This window comes from Pan paniscus, chromosome 4, assembly GCF_029289425.2.
Source record: "Pan paniscus chromosome 4, NHGRI_mPanPan1-v2.0_pri, whole genome shotgun sequence".
NCBI lineage: Eukaryota > Metazoa > Chordata > Mammalia > Primates > Hominidae > Pan > Pan paniscus.
The window spans coordinates 37,662,806-37,679,444 of record NC_073253.2 but is presented as its reverse complement, the minus strand read 5'-3'; the positions used below and the strand labels follow the sequence as shown (position 1 = coordinate 37,679,444).

The following is a 16,639-nucleotide window of genomic DNA, read 5'->3' as shown; positions in this document are numbered from 1 at the left end:
AATAAAAGACATCCACCTTTCATTCAAACAGAGCCCACAAGTCCACTTGGTGAGAAATAAAAAAGGGACAACTGTGGTCAAGAAATTTGAATGAGACGATTTCAAGGTCCCTTCAAATGCTAAGATTTTATGATCTATGTTTGGCAATGGATTCCTAATATATGGAGGCCAGAAAAAGGACATGCAGTTTATGCTGAGTTGTAATTCTTTTAATAATATACAGAAGCAACATCAAAGTATCTCCCTGTAAAATCTTGCAGGGACAGACAAGAAAAGCACCAAAAGACCCAAGGATCCTCTCCCTTCCCCTGTCCATCTACAATGCCACACCTTTCAAAGTACTCCTAGGGCTATTTCACAAGTTTATTGCCACCTCAGCTCAAAGCTTGTGTCACAAGGAGATGACTTCATTGATAAAGATTTCTCACAGGATTAAGAGCCTTCTCGGTGGCTGAAATATCTTGAATTAACCTCTGGAAAGAGGGTGAGGTTCCGTAGGACAGGAGTGTTTCTAGACTCTTGAAACCATGTGTTATTTTGATGCAGTTATCATGTCCTATCAAAATATCTCTTGTTTAAATTACAAGGGTGGACTGTTAAATTTCTAAGTAAAGATATTTAGTTTTATTCCCCGAAAATATTTTAACAGTAGGGGAAATGTCTATATGTTACATACACAATGGTAATGCTTAATGACCTGAAAATGTAACTTAAAGAATGATCTCTGCCACTTACTAGGGCTATGACCTTTGGCAAGTTACTTAGCCTTCGTGACTCTCAATTTCTTCCTCTATACAACAAGGGTTAAAATATCTACTTCATAATGGTGCCATGAGTTAAATCAGATAATGAGCTTTGTCAACTAAAAAATGGAGTTCAAATGTAAGGTACTGGAGGGAAAGTAATGAAATAACACTCTCTAAAAATGTTATTTTTGAAATCAATGTTGGAGTACCTAAGCATTAAGATAATAGACTAAGATAATTAATAAAGCAAGGGTAGCAAAAAGAGAGACCAGTTCAGCTTCATTTAACTCATCAGAATTGTGCTATTAGCAAATCTAAGAAGAACTTATTTTAATTTCAGTATATCTATGTTTTGTTTTATAATTTAATATTTTTATTTTTAATTTCATAAAAATCACATATAATCTTTTCTGTGTTAAAAAGCATCTACAGTTCTTAATCTGACCTTGAGTTTATCTTTAATAGATTCAATAAAGACTAGGAACAAAAGTATATAAAGTCTTACGATAGTTCAGTGAAAGATGCAAAGAACATATACTATATATGTCATGTGGGTTAATTATATATTTCCTGGTACTTGTGAATTACTTCAACACAGAACTGAGAGGGATTGTGGCAGCGTGAGCAACTGCAACAAGTGTAACTCAAATAAAATGGGTCTGAAGATGGAAACTGAGATATATGGGATATTTGATCACGTGGATGGAAGATGCAGCTTAACGGTAATAACAACTAATTATGCCTGCTTAAAGACAAACAACTTATGAGCGCAGGGCTCGGAAGGCCGAGGGTGTGAACTGCGGTCCCCATGCCATCACTTGTATGGCATGTATGCCATCATCAGAATCAAAAGATGGCTCTCTTTTGTCAGGTCAAGTGAAAAACTCTGTACACAGCTCATACCCAAAACTCCTTAATGGCACGTTTTAGTAAGTCTTCTAAATCCATGCCTTGTTTTGATAGTGTACACATTAAAAAAAGCCAAAGGCATTGTTCTGTGTCTCTCTGTAATGGCCACATGCTAAATCGGCCATGGTTCCTATACCAAAAGCTCTGCACTGAGGAGACTTAGCAGAAAGCCGGGCAGGAGGTGCCCCTCTTTGTTGCAGCTTTCATTTTTAAAATAAGTCATAATTTCTGCATTGGATACAAAGATGGGTTTACAGCTATTAGCCATCATATTAATAATTTAGAAAATACATGCCCAATCACTGATGTTCTTTCAATTCCCTATGAACACAGCTGCAACCCACATTAGAAGTGAGGGTGAATGGATATTTTTCAGATGAGATATTTGGGCTGAATTATTAGGGTAGCCTGTACTACAAAATTACCAATAAACATTGCTTCTGGCTCAATTCAGCCTGAACTCAGTGAACCTAGCCAATGGTGACAAATCAAAAACTCTGAAATGCCCAGTGAATGAATCTAACTTATCACGGAACCCTGTAGGAAGTAGATGCCAGGATTAATGAGCCAGTGGTTTCACCATGCCATGCTGTTATTTCTTCACATAAATGCCCTCAGATGAGATTATCTTTATGTCATGAAAAGGAGAAAAGGAAGGTTACATTATTTCAACTGACAGGTTAACTACTGCCATTACTCGAATACACATATTTGTGGGCTAAGTTTTTTCTTTATCCTAAAAATTTAAATGTAAGTTCCACAATATAAATTAAAAACACATTTTCATTTTTGGGAAAAGCTGTCATTGGGGGCACCAAACATAAATTGTCCCAAAGTTAGAATTTTCCTCTTTATTTCCTCTGCATGTCTATATGCACATCTACCGTGATTTACCCAAACTGCTCTGCATGCTGTTTTGTATTGAGTATCTAACATCATCTTCAGCAGGTTGCATTCCCATATCATATTCCCTCCACCATCAACAAAAGGTAATCTAAGCGCAAAATCATTACTATACCATCACTTGTATGGCATGTATGATATTTAGTACCAATACTGAGGAAAAAATAAAGATACAAGGATGAACTTGTATATTAAAATAAATCAATCATATGGTTACATCATAATGGATTGTTTCCAGCTAGCATGTGGTGACAGTATTCAATATCAAACAGGCTACTCAGCAAAAAGTACAATTATTAGAGGCAGGACATCTAGCATGTTGTACTTAACCTACTTTGTGTTCTGATATTATTCAACTTTATTGTCTTTATTCCCTTATTAAATTTACTTAATTATTATTAGATCTTTAACAATTTTGAGTCAGAATTGCTGTTAATGATGAGTAAAAAAATTGTATGAAGCATTATTCTGTTGTTAGATTTTTCTCCTTCAAAAAGCAGAAATCTTTCAGGCTTGTGATTGAGGTTCTTATTCTCCTCTTTTTATCTTTGCTAAACCGTCAACCTTAACAATTCAGGCCTGCTTGCCTTCCCTTAACCTAATGGCATATATGACTTTAAAATGTTCAGGATTCTGAATACAAAAATCTATTGCTATAGAAACAAATATTAGCCCAGAGTCAAGTCAAGTGAAAAACTCTGTACACTTTACTATAATATTGATAAATAACCGCTACATTATGAAATATAAGTATCTTTGAAAGCATCTATCACTTGAGTTGATTTGCAACTTCTCATCAGTGTTCTGAGTTGGCCCATTTTTTTCCAATGAAAGATCCCATTTCCCTTGCCTTTGAGAAATACAATTTTTAAAGATTCCATTTAGCATCCTTTATTGCATTCCTACATCATAAAGTTATGCTTTATAGCAGCATAAAAAAGCTGTAAAATTAGCATCCTTGTAAACAACATTCCATGAGCACTGGTGAAGCAATCCGTAATTTGTACTGATCTCTTAAATGTGACTTGAGATTACAGTATCCATGATTTCAATTTTTTTTAAAAAAAAGCACTAACATAAAACAAGCGAGAATATGATGAAATGTAAAAACAAGGAAAAGTATTTTTCATTAACTCATATTTTAGAAATTTGGTGGTTGTGTGCTGCTAAATTCTTGGATGAGTTCTCAAATACAGAAATGTTCCATTCTTGTATGAAATTCAAAATGAGCATGTTTTCTCTTCTTTAATATTTTAATGTACTAAAAATAGTCTTTAGGAAAGTGTATAACTGAAATATTCTGTGAACCCACCCACCAGTTTACCTCTAATTAAAATTCCTAAGGTAATATGAACAGATTTACTTTATCATTAAAAATCATAGCTTTTTGTTCTCATCTCTGAGGAGATTCCATTGTGTTCTCTTAGTTGAGTAACGATTACAACAGCTCCTCAAATTCACATGTAGCCCAGCTGTACTGTATTTTAGCAGGAGGGTATTTTTTAGGGTTTACACTCTGAGGCAACCAAATGAGAAGTCTTCCCGTGGGAAAAGGGGTGCCCTCTCAATGCCTATAATGACCATTAAATTTCAAACCACAAGATTGATTTCGGTTAGCCTTCCCAAGGAAGCCTGTGATATCGATTTGCCTCCAAGTTTAAAACACACCGCAACCTTCCCCTCGGCCGACCGAAGAAACAGCATTTTTTTTCCTACTCCTTTGGGGCAGTCCTCTGAGCACGTGGCTGAAGTCGAGGTTAGTACGCAGCCAGCAGGGACCCTGAGAGGAAACCAGAGCAGCCCCGGGATTGGGGGAGCCCTGGTAGGCGCTGGTCGTCCCGGACACGCCTCTTCTGGAGAAGCGCGTTTGTCCCTTACTTGGGAGGCCCCGGGTATCTGAAGCGGATCCCGAGTCTGGGGACATGAAGGGGCGCCGTGGCCTGAGGGAAGGCCCCAAAGAGGCCTAGGCCCCGGAGGAGGCAAGAGCCGCGGCCTAGCTTCCACCGCGTACCTGGGGCCAGACACGGCTGGGGCGGCGCCGGAGAGCAGAACTCCAGGCTCTGAAGGCCGAGGGTGCGAATTGTGGTCCCCTCCCACCCACGGCCTCCCCATCACGGGCACGCAGCCCGCGAGGGGCGCCCTCCGCGCCACTGCCCCAGGGACACCGTTCATCTGAGGAACTCTCGCGCCCTGCGTTTCGTGCCGACAGCGACGCTCGGAGTCCCACCTGGGAAACCTGGGTTGGCCCGGAAACCTCGGGAGGCTCAGAGCTTGCGTGGGGCGCTCGCGGCGCCCCAGCATGCCGCCCCGTTGCGGAGACCTCACCTTGCAGCCCAGAAACCGACCCCAAGCCCACTGCAGGGCGAAGGGCCCACGCGTTCCAACTGGCGCGAATATAACCATTCCCAAGACCGGCCCCTCCCCTCCCCCCACGAGACCCCTCCCGCCGTTCAAGGTCACACCAAAACCCATCATTCTCTATACCACATACTGAAAATGATTTTATTTTATCCATTTACATTTAACTTGATATAAACTTGTCCGGAAACGTCAAATAATATGCTTTATATTAGCTCAAACATTTATTAAGAAAACCGAATTCCATAAATAAACACAGACATTAAGTTAAAACATATCACAAATTGACCAGTATGTAACAAGAATGCTTTATCTACACAAAACATCCTATTTCACATATTTGTTCATTCTTAGAAAGCGCTTCTGTTCTCTGGGTTTGGATTTGACCAGCACATGCAGAAAGAGCTGATTGTGTTTCTCTGTACAAAGTTGCAGGGTTGTAGATGTCCGAGTGCCCCCATCGGCTGCCAGCAGGTGGCCGAGGGGCACGAGGGACGACAGGACCACCACAAAACAACCAAGGGCACAGAGCAGCGAGAAGACAGAAACAGAAAAGGAAGCAAACAAACCCCAGTCCTGAAGGATCCAGAAAAGAGATGTGGCTTTTGCTTTTACAAAAGAAAATTTTGCTTACACGTTTATTTTATTCTTCCTTATAAAGACTTATCAAAATGGGTCAGATCACCTCTTCCTCGTCACATGACTGCTTTAGTCTACTCCAGCCACCCAATCCACTGTCACGTTCCTCCTGAGAAGCCTTTCCTTCTACACTCTCACACAGTTGTGCTTAAGAAAATGAAAATAAGATAAAATAAAAATAAAAGCGTTATCTTGCAAGCCAAGAGAGGGCTGCACGGATGTGACTGGGTGGACTGGGCAAGGGTAGCGTGGTGGGAGAGGAAAGAAAGACAGGAGCTTGGAGAGTACAAGGATAAATCAAATCATATCAGTTGGGCCCTCAGATGAGGCGGTTGGTAGCAATGCTTGTCCTCCTTTAAGACAAAAATCCCTAACATTGTGCTGTCCCTTGAACACGTCCGTGTGTGACCTAGGTGCACCGTGTCTGTGCGCGCGCGTGTGTAGCGTCTGAGCGTGAGCGAGAGGGCGAGTGTGTGTGTTTCTGCCCACAAACCAGTCCATTGGTGTCTGATTTCAGATCCTGAGTCGACTCCCTGGTACGTAAAATGGCGGGAAGGATGCTTTTTGCCGGGCGCGGGAGGAGGGTCGCGAAGTGTGGGGAAAGAGGGGACCGGAGGGGAGGCGGCGGGCGAGGGGGGTCGTAGGCGTCGCGTCGAAGGTGTGGGTGGGAACGCCGCCAGTCAGAAGGCCGGGAGGAGGGCGCGAGCACGGCCAGCGCAAGCAGGGAGGCCAGGGTGGCGGGAAGGGTGGGCTGAGGCGCTGGAGACCGGGCCGAGGGCGCAGCTGGGTGGGAAGGGAAGAGGGGCGGCCGGGAGACGGGGGACCGCGGGCGATCGAAATCAGGCGGAGGGGAGGCCTCGCGGGCTGGGGCTTGGGGTGAGCCCGAGCGAGTGGAGGAGAGAGGCGAGGACGAAACGAGACGGGGCGAAGGCCGGGGCGGGACGGGGCAGGGCGCCGGGGTCCGGGTGCGCGCCGGAAGGGCCTCGGGGCGGCCCCGGGGGCGGTGCTGGGGGCGGAGCGGGCCGGGGCGCGGCTGCATTAAGTGAAGCTCATAGAGACTGTGTGCTCTAGCGCCTTGCGGCGGAGGGAGGCGATGCTGGTGCCCCGCCACACGTCGCTGCTGTCCGGGGAGCTGCAGAGCTGGGGCGAACCGGAGACGTTGCTGGGGCCGGGGAGGGAGGCGGGCACCATGCCGGGGAAGGCGGGCTGGTAGAGGTGCGACTGCAGCCCCGCGCCGTTGGAACCCGCCAGGCTGTTGGACAGGCCCATGGAGTTGGGCGGCGGACCGGCCGCCAGGCTGCACTGGGACAGCGACTGCGCCATGGCCTGCTGCCTGCCCAGCGCCGGCGGCAGAGGCAGCTGTGACACGCCAGGCATGGCGGCCGCCGCCCAGCGGGTGTCGTTGGCGTGGAAAGAGCACAGGCTGTCGCCCATGGCGGCGGCAGCGGCGGCGGCAGCCGACGGGAACTGAGGCAGGCCTGGCGTGGGCAGCAGTGTGCCGGGCGCGCGGAACACATTGGTCGTCTTCTTGCGCTTCTTCCACTTGGCGCGTCGGTTCTGGAACCAGACCTGGAGCGGGCGGGGCGGGAGACAGACAGGGCGCTATTAGCCGGCCCGGCGGCTGGGGAGTTGGGGCTTGAGCCCCAGAAACCCGCCTCGGATACAGCCGCTCTGCCCTGGGAGGAACAAGTGCCGTAGGCCCGACAAGCCCCCATACCCAGCCGGAGACTGTGGCTCCCCACCAACTCCTGGCAACTGGCGCCCCCTGCACCCACCAAGCGCAGAGTCCTGCGCTCCTAAGAGCTCGTGCCCCGGAGAGTTTACGTACTGTGCAAACACACCAAACGTGTGCAGTCTTCACCACGCCCCTGCACATTCTGTGCACTGCACAGATTCACAGGTCTGCAGTCAGGCATGTGTCAAAGCTCGACCCACAGGTGTACAAATGAAGATAAACGTGTACCCATGTAGCTTAATAGCATGCCTTATAACACTGATGGGCTATAGAATTTTCAGAAACGCTGGAAATTTGGAAATTGATGACAGGCTGTGGATGACATAGTTTCAAAATCGAAAGACAAAGGAAAACCCCTAACGCTACGGTTGACAGAGCGGAGAGGTTAATACAGTGATCTGCGTGGGAAAGTGAACGCCACTGAGCTACAGTGTTGTTTGGGTCACCACCATGACTTCCGATTCCTCCCATATTGCTTCGTGCTACTGCCACAACTCTCCGTGCCTCATTCCCAAACCACTCTATGGACACCTTTGGGCTGTACAAGTGGCTGGAACCTGCTGCCCCAAGAGCCTTCAAGCCTATTCTTTTTTTTTTTTTTTTTTTTTTTTTGAGACGGAGTCTTGCTCTGTAGCCCAGGTTGGAGTGCAGTGGCACGATCTCGGCTCACTGCAACCTCCGCTTCCCGGGTCCCGGCTGAAGCAATTCTCCTGCCTCAGCCTCCCGAGTAGCTAGGATTACAGGAACGCGCCACCATGCCCAGATAATTTTTGTACTTTTAGTCGAGACGGGGTTTCACCATGTTGGCCAGGCTGGTCTTGAACTCCTGACCTCGTGATCCACCCGCCTCGGCCTCCCAAAGTGCTAGGATTACAGGCGTGAGCCACCGCGCCAAGCCAAAGTCTATTCCTTTCAGGAACTTACCAAGGGTCCCAAGTAACAAGACCTCCAATTCCCTCAAGTCGCCCCCATTTCATTTATAAACTAAAAGCAAATTTTCGGACCAATACGAATTAAAGGAGGTCACATTTCACCACGAGATATATGAATCAAATTTAATTTTGCTCAGACAAACCCAAACGTCCTTTTTCAGGGAAATGAGTTTGATAAAATACACTCCAAATGAAAACAGCCTTCCTATTTTTTTTTTTTAACAGTGGCCCGGGAGTTACAGACCCTGTCAGGCAAATTTGCCTAGGCGTGTCAAACCCTCTATCACAGAAGAAGAGTTCTGCCTGAAAGATATCACATAAGCTGCCAATCCAAGATAACTCCCATCTCCCCCATTTGAATGTGATCTTTTTAAATGACAATAATAATAATAATAATTTGCCAGCAAGCCTGCCTGGAAGACTTGCAGTTTAAAATCTAGTCATCTGGCGTTTACTGTGCCTAAATATAAATGATGTGGGACAAGCCCAGGTACTGAGTTTCCTCTTAGAATTTGGCCAACGCAATTTGACCACCATATCCGTGGAAAAAAAAGTTGTGCATCCGTTAATCTAACCTATTTAGTGTTTACTCTGCAAGCTAAAGTATCAGGGGTATGGACATACCTGCCCTCGGTCTCGGTGAGCCAGCAATGTTCAGCGGTGTGTTCATGCCCAGGCAAGCGTAGACGCACTCTACGCTTACCAGTGTGAACGGTGTTGCAGTCTAGAATACTCCCCCAGCTTGGGGCCGGCCCTCGCCTTTCTACCGTGCCTGCGCCGTCGCCTACCACTTTCTTCCTGTGGTTTCTACCCCATTTTGCAGATTGCTGCGTATCCCAGTGTCGGCGATGGATAAACAGGTCTCGTCTCTTCCCAGTTGCAGCCCGTGAGCTGGTGGCACAACGGATTAATGAGGCAACAGGGCTCTAGATGGTGAGTGGGATCAATGAGACCCAATTGAGCTGTTAGCGGTCTTAGGCGGAGAGCATCTCTCAGGAGGAAAGGAAGGCACAGCGAGAAGACCTAAGGCCGCAAGTCGCTGTGCAGCACCCACCCAAGGCTGGACTCGGGGGAGGTAGACGGGACGGTGTCTGTGACTAAACGGTTCCCACACCTTACACGCCGCACCGGGATTATGTTTTGAAAGGTGTCTTATAAAATCAAGACCGGTTCCTAACAACCTGCAAGTGCCAGTGAATCCCGAAATGTTTGTTTGAGGGGAGGGAGTGTGAGGGAAGGAGCAGAAAAAAGAAAGAGGGGGAGGATTGCCCAGTAGAATTTCAATAGAAAATGTGACTACCAGAATGGTTTCTGAATCTAGGATCTGCTCAGGCACAGGCGGAAAAGAACAGCTGTTAAAGAACTAAATATTATAGAAATAATCGGAAAATCGTGCTCAATTATGTTTGAGGGTTAGTAGTCAAATGATGGCTACAAATTTTTTTATGTTTCATGGCTTACTGGGATTGGGAAAAAAAATCTGCGTGGGGTCTGAGCACCTCCGTTCCAAGCTACGATGCATATGTTTTTTAAATGTGAATGTTTCCACTTGAAAACTAGAGCATGACGGATTAAAATGCAGGCAAAACCTAAGGGAGATTTTTAGAATGCACAGATGACAACTCCAGGAAATATATTAACCCCAGCCACGGGCCAACTTTGTACTCAGTTTGAAATGCAGCTCTTCTTGGAAAATGCTTAATACAACAGTGAGAATCTAATGGAGGTTAGAATCTAAAAATCCACTTTCATGATATCTGCTGTTACAGTAATATAGACATACTGTAAATGTATTTTAAAATATATAGCCCGTTTAATTCCCCAGCTATAAATGACTGAGAAATAGAAAAAAGAGGGAGAGAAAGAGAGAATATTACTTTTTCCCCCCTTGAAGCAAATGCTTTATGAAGATCTCATTGGAATCCAGCAAATGATTAATGTGAAGATTTTGGAGGAAATCTGGGGAGCTGTATTAAAGCCTAGATCTCAGGTTCATTTCGATCAGCCAGCCGTGAACTCTGGGCCGAATTCATTACACTTTAATAGTGCTGGGAGAGGAAGAAAATGCAATTTCTCATTCCATTAGAAAACTAGAAAACACACTCAGTTTGTCCCCCTATTAAGATGTGGCAGGTGACAGGGCCATTCTGGGGGACACGGTCAATGGAATTACAGCACATTATTTTTGTTCATATAAAATATTGAAAGGCAAGCCTGACTGTGCAGAAGTTATTTCACTGATTTGGTTTTTATGTAAATAAAATATTGAAAGTTAATTAATCCATGCTAGAGACTAATGATTATGCTTATTATATTGCATTTGATCACATAATTTGCATGATTCTCACATTGCTGCTTAATAAGCCATTCCAGGTTATAAATAATTCTGAAATTGGTTTCTAATAATGGCATGCTATAAAAGGAATGGTTTTATTACACTGGCCAGAAAAGAGGAGCGATATCAGACATGGAATTGGCCTCCATGTGAGTAGAGATGCTTTAATAAATACTTAAAAGTATGATATATACCAAATAAAGATAAAAATAAGTATATTGGATAATTTAGTCTAGAATCAAAAAGCATCTTTAAAAATATACAATTGCAATGAATTAAATGTTTAGATAATTTTTAATCAGCTCAGTGGCCCACATACTGAAAAGAATGTGTGGCAGGCAGTCTGTTAACTATAAAGAAAACTATGAAGTACTGATCATATAAGAACATAAGCCAATTACTATTTAATTTGAATTTGGTCAAGGAGCAATGGTACAGTGAATTGTGAAGTAAATACATTTTCCATAAATTATTTTTGCATTACATTACATAATGTTAATCATTTTGAAAAGTTAATTAAGAAGGTTATGTTGATCTGATTACTTTTTAAACTATGGAACATTATTTTTAAAAATATTGAAATTGCCATTCTATTAAATTGTGTCTATCAGCAGGCTCAAGCTATTATCTTTGCTTGAACATTATGCTGGAACAATTAGAGTACTTTGTCTCTTCTTCTTGTGCATTCTTTTGTGTACTTTTTGGAAATAACTATTTCTGTTACATAGCTTATATTTTATTTCATTTACAACTTTTTCTGTTAAAAGAATAACTGTCATTAACCTTTGGAAGACCTAATAAAGTTTAATAGACCTCGTTTTCTTTTTTCATAAAATCAGTTGTTCAATTATATTTTATTTGTGATTCTAAGTTCTATTTTAATTTAAACTAATTACCAGTATATCTAGGTTAAGACACAGCATTTTACACTTTAAATAAAGAATTAATAGATAATCTTTCTCTTAAAGGACAAAACCCCCAAATTTATGAATTTCTAACCTGCAAGATTGAACCTACAAGCAAGCACTGTCATCAGTGTTGATGGAAGTATTGAAATTGTATATTTATGTAAAGGTTCAAACTCAACTTCAGATATTTTTTAAAAGGTGAAAAATAAAAATTTTGAAGAGCATTACTAACACATGTTTACAGTTATACAATTAGTACTCTTTTGGTGTGTAGTTTTAAAAGACCATGGTCTAGGCCTTTCACTAGCAAAACCACCCAGACTTATATTGTATAAAAATGCTAATCATTATGTTAATCAATATTACTTTATTAATTTGACCATTTTAAATCCCCAATGATATTAATTTGCTATTAGAGCAGAAGCATGCGCTATCTTTTCAGTTTAGACTATCTTTAAAATGCCGAATGGAGACAGAAACATTCAACGCTGTGATTACGGACGTTCTCATTGCTTACTTCTTAGATCAAATGTAAAGTAACTAAGATCTTAAAGTTAATTTTATAAAAGTAGGTAGCACTGGTTTAACAAATTGACCAGGTTGATGACACCCAGGATATCGTACAGAAAATACCACCGTCCAAGACGGCAAAGGAAGATTTTTCAGCACCCTGGATAGCTCAAGAGTGAGTACCGGCGCTTGGAATTTCACCTCCAGGCACCTGTCCATAAAATATTTGATATGTCTTCATTCTTTCTTTTAAAAAGCAAAAAAAAAAAAAAAAAAAAATCTGGGATTCACTAGGCTTATACTTTTATTCACCAATTTTCAGAATAATTATAGGTGTGATTTTCTAGGTTATATATAATTTACAGCTTGGAGAGTGGTTGGAGGAGAATAAGGGGTCAGCAATGATTTCCTCTACTGCCTGTCAACCTTTCCCGTTCTGAATGCCCCTTCTTCAGACATGATATCCACAACAGAAAGCCTTCATTTCCCCTCCCCCACCGCAGCTTCCTTAGAGGACTCCAAAACAAAACGGGGCTCGCCGGCTGTGGGAATCTCGTCAGCTGCCCCCAGCGCACTGGTAGACTACGAAAGTTCAAACCCCTTGCAAACATCAAAGCTAGGAATATTTCGCCTGAGTGCAGAGGGAGGGTGATACTTAAGATAATAAAGCCACGCCGTGAAACCTGGGTGTAGCACTTTTTTAAAAGGCGCTCATTCGCCTTCTTTGCTCTTTTCTCTTGTTTTCTGTATAATTGTTGCATTCCTCCTTTTATCCAAACGCTTAACACAAACTCATTAGGGGGTAATATTTGTCAATAATGCGAGCGGGAGTTGAGGCGCGCGCTCGGCTGGGCCGCCCGGGGGGGCGCTGAGGTTGCCTTCTTAGGCGGAGGAGGCGAACCCTGTAGCCCGACAACGCCGGGCTTCGATTTTGAGGAGCTTCCTCCGGGATGTCGCTACACTGGCCGGAGACGGGCCTTGCGTGTCCATTGGGGGATGGCGATGGGGACCAGTTTCCGGGTAGAGAAGGAGATAACTCGATACAGGAACGCACAGGCAGCCTGAAAGCAGCCCAGGATCTCGACAGGGGAAGGGAAGACCCTGCTCCCTTTGCCCAAATCCTCCCGCCCTGTCCTTGCCTTCTGTCCCAGATCCCAAGCCCCTCGTACCTGCACTCGGGACTCGGTCAGCCCGATACGCAGTGCCAGCTCCTCACGCATAAAGATGTCGGGGTAGTGAGTCTTGGCGAAGCTCCTCTCCAACTCGTTGAGCTGTGCGGGGGTGAAGCGCGTCCGGTGGCGCTTCTGCTTCTGTTGGCCCTGCTGCTGGCCGGCTTGGCTGGGGTTCGGGCCGCCCTGGGGCCCGGGCTGCTTGTCCGGGTCTTTGGCGCTCACCGCCAGCGAGGCCGGAGTAGAGCCCACTGTGGTGATGTCCTCCCCGGGCAGCAGAGTGGCTCCCTCCACTGGGTCAGAGTTGGGCGCCAGGTCCCCCGGATGGCCCCCGGGGTCGGAGCCCCCCACGCCCAGCCTACACTTCACCGCCTCCCGGTGGCCCAGAAGCTCGGCGGCATCTTTCATACCTGAGGAGGCAAGGGGATCGCGGTCACTACTTTCTTGGCGATGCCAGGAGGGGCTGTCTTCCCCGCGCAGCCTTCCTTCAACCCGTCCTCGGCCCCCTCCGCACCCGCGCTTGTCCTAAGGAAGAAACTCCCAGGGTATTCAGCTGGATTCCCCAGAATTTGGACAGCCGGGTTGGAATAATATCTCCCGGCCCCTTGCCCTCTCCGCAGCCGGCTCCCGTAGTAAACAGCCCAAACTTTCGTCTCTCCCACAATAAAACACTCCCAGTCCCGGCAATAAAACATGCCTCTGAATCCCTTCCATAAACAGTACCCCAGGCGCCCCAGGAAATCGAGAGCAAATCTTTGGACACAGGGGTGCGGGAGGCAGAAAGAAAATTAAACAATTCCTCGGTTGCTGCGGCACCTGCGCTTCGGCAGCCTGACGAACTGTACCTCCGGCCCTCAGCCGATTCCCTCTTACTTTCGGAAGATGAATAAGCCTCCAAGCTTTCACCCCCCGAAATCAACCCAAATCAGCTCCGCCTCCCCCTCAAATCAGAGAAAGTGTTTGGAAAATGGAGTCACATCCATCACCGAAGATTCCCAATCCGGAAACCCAGAGCTCAGCAACCCAGACAGCATTAAGGAAACTCGAGTGAACTCTATGGACAACCGTGAATCAAACTTTAGAGATTTCAACTTTTCTTTCCAGAGAAATAAAAGGCGCATTCCTCACAGCCATTGGCAACGCTGAGTCCCTTGCAGAAGAGGGGGGGATGACTGTGAGGTTGAATTTGGCTTCTCTCCTTCTCAACCAGCACACTTAGCAAATCCGCCTTGATGGCAGCAGCTTCTCCTTTACGCCAGATTTTTTACAAATTACACCACACTTAGAAAAGGAGGAGAGAAGAAGATGGTGGTGGGGAGAGAGAAACGGGGGGAGGGAAGGAGAAAGAAATCCCAAATCAAAACAAACAGGAGAGGAAAAAAAGAGAGAGAAACACCTCCTAACAAATTATCACGGGGTATATCGCCTTTCGAAAAAAAAAAAAAAAAGGCGGGGGAGGGGGGAAGAGAAAAATAAGAAAAACAAAAAGTAACAACATTCCCCAACTCCTTTCTTGGATCTACATATTCCATAGATTTTTTTTAAAGGCGATGTTGAATCAAATTAAACTTTAATGCAGCACAATTACTTTTAAAGAAATTAGTCCATTTAGGTTGCATTAAGGTAAAATAAGGAACAAATTGACAATTTCCTGCCCCGGCTTCTCCTGGCTGCCCGGGCGAGAGGCGCGCACTCACCTAGCCTGGCGTCCAGGAGGTCGGCATGAGACAGCATCGCGCACCGCTCCAGGGCGAAAGCTGTTCCCCCCCAAATTTTAGCGGCTTTAAGTTATTTAAAATAGATATAAGCTATAAGCTATACGATATAGATATATATAGATCACCTAAATGAAAGAAAATTCGGTTTGTGGTTAAAAAGGGGGCTTCTTGCATTATAATGTCCTTTAGAGAGACGGGGAGGTGCTTAACAGTTGAATGAACCCGTGAGCAGCTCGGCGAGGGGACCAATCAGGAGGGCAGCCTGCAAATGTCAGCGCCCGGAGAGTCCCCCACTCCGCCCGCCCGCTCGCCTGCGCCCGCCTGAAGGAGGCGGCGGCGGCAGCCCTGGCAGCTCCAGCCCGGAGCAGGAGCTAAAGCAGCGTCAGCCGCCTCGGCCTCGCCCTGAGCTTCTGGGCCCGGCTCCCTCTAGTTCTTCCCTGCGATTTTCTCCAGGCTCCCCTTTCCTTCCCCTTGGCCGGCGCTGCGCGCTTCGAAGGCGTAGCTCTGTGCCTCTGAGCTAACATCTTCCTAGGGCAGGGGCAGAGCAGGGGTCAGAGCGGGCCATGACCCTGGCGTGACCTGAGGGTCGCCCCCACCTGCGCTCTCTGGGCCTGCCGCTCATATTGGCCCGCCAGCCCAGGGCGCGACGAGGGCACACCGCGGCCTTCAGACAGCGCCTAGACTTCGCCGCGGCTCAGCAGGCCTGCGCCTAGGGTCCAGGCGCCCTGGCTGTGCCCCGGGGTCTATACGAGCCCCAACCCCACAGTGGGCCTAGAGCGCAAAGAGTCGGCTTCCCTGGCACCGCCAGCGCCCGCTGTCTGCTTTGGGGACCCTCGCGGAGTGTGGGTTCGAGCGCTCTGCACTCTTCTCACCGGGCTTCTTCCCGGCTCCTGCTCTTCCGCTTGGCCCACGCCCGCATCCTCGCCCCTAACTCGCTCTTTTGGTCAAAGTTTCTAAGTTCAGCTCGGCTCCCAACTCCACTTAAGGCTGTAAATAAAGTTAAATGCTCTTTATTTTCCTCTTGAATATGTTAAACTACTTGAACAATTTAAAGTGCTTTGCACAAGTGAAGCGAACCATTTCTAATGTTCTGATTTTTCAGAGCCAGCCAACAACAAAGTTTAGATTAGTAATATATTTCTAACCAGAGTAATTTTCAAGATCATTAGGCATTTATGTAATTAGTGCCAAATCTATAAGCTTTTATTACGATTATTAGAGTAAAATCAGTATAAATTTGTACTAATTTACTACTGTTTAGACTTGGCTGTCAAGCCTAGAGGTTCTTATTGTAAATGATAACTGAGGAAATTAAGTGCAAAATTCTGTACCATTTCTGATCTGCTCCTAAACAATCCGTTTCAATTGTATTTGTAGCAGAACATAATGCCCTTTTAAAGTTATTTGACTTGTATTTTTATTTGCAACACAAGAAAAATGCCCTCTACCCAGTCACAATGAAAGCTGATATTTACTACTCCCAACTTGATTAACATTGATTTTTAATTCGAGAGTGATGCAATTAAGATTATTCATTTAGTGCAAATAAACCTTCCACAAAAGGGTGGCCCTATGAAGTCTGTTTTAAATAATACTGAGCAAATGGCTTTTTTTGTTCGCAGTCCAATTGACTTAGACAAAACATTGAAAATGCTGGCTGAGAGCAGATGCGAGAGGAATTGTGTGTGTGTGTGTGTGTGTGTGTGTGTGTGTGTGTGTGTGTGTCCTCAGCTGTATGTGTGACAGGGACCGAGCAAGGAGACAAAGGAGGCGGCAA

General features: G+C 45.5%; 1 protein-coding gene across 1 annotated transcript; it reads right to left on the bottom strand.

Moving 5' to 3' along the window:
* Positions 1 to 5,042: 5,042 nt before the first annotated feature.
* OTP (orthopedia homeobox) lies at positions 5,043 to 15,774 on the bottom strand. The gene is made up of 3 exons (XM_003812642.5): positions 14,842 to 15,774; positions 13,145 to 13,554; positions 5,043 to 7,124 (listed from the first exon to the last, which is right to left on the bottom strand). The coding sequence occupies exons 1-3, from the start codon at positions 14,876 to 14,878 to the stop codon at positions 6,594 to 6,596; spliced, it is 978 nt and encodes a 325-aa protein (XP_003812690.1). The 5' UTR covers positions 14,879 to 15,774; the 3' UTR covers positions 5,043 to 6,593.
* Positions 15,775 to 16,639: the final 865 nt, after the last annotated feature.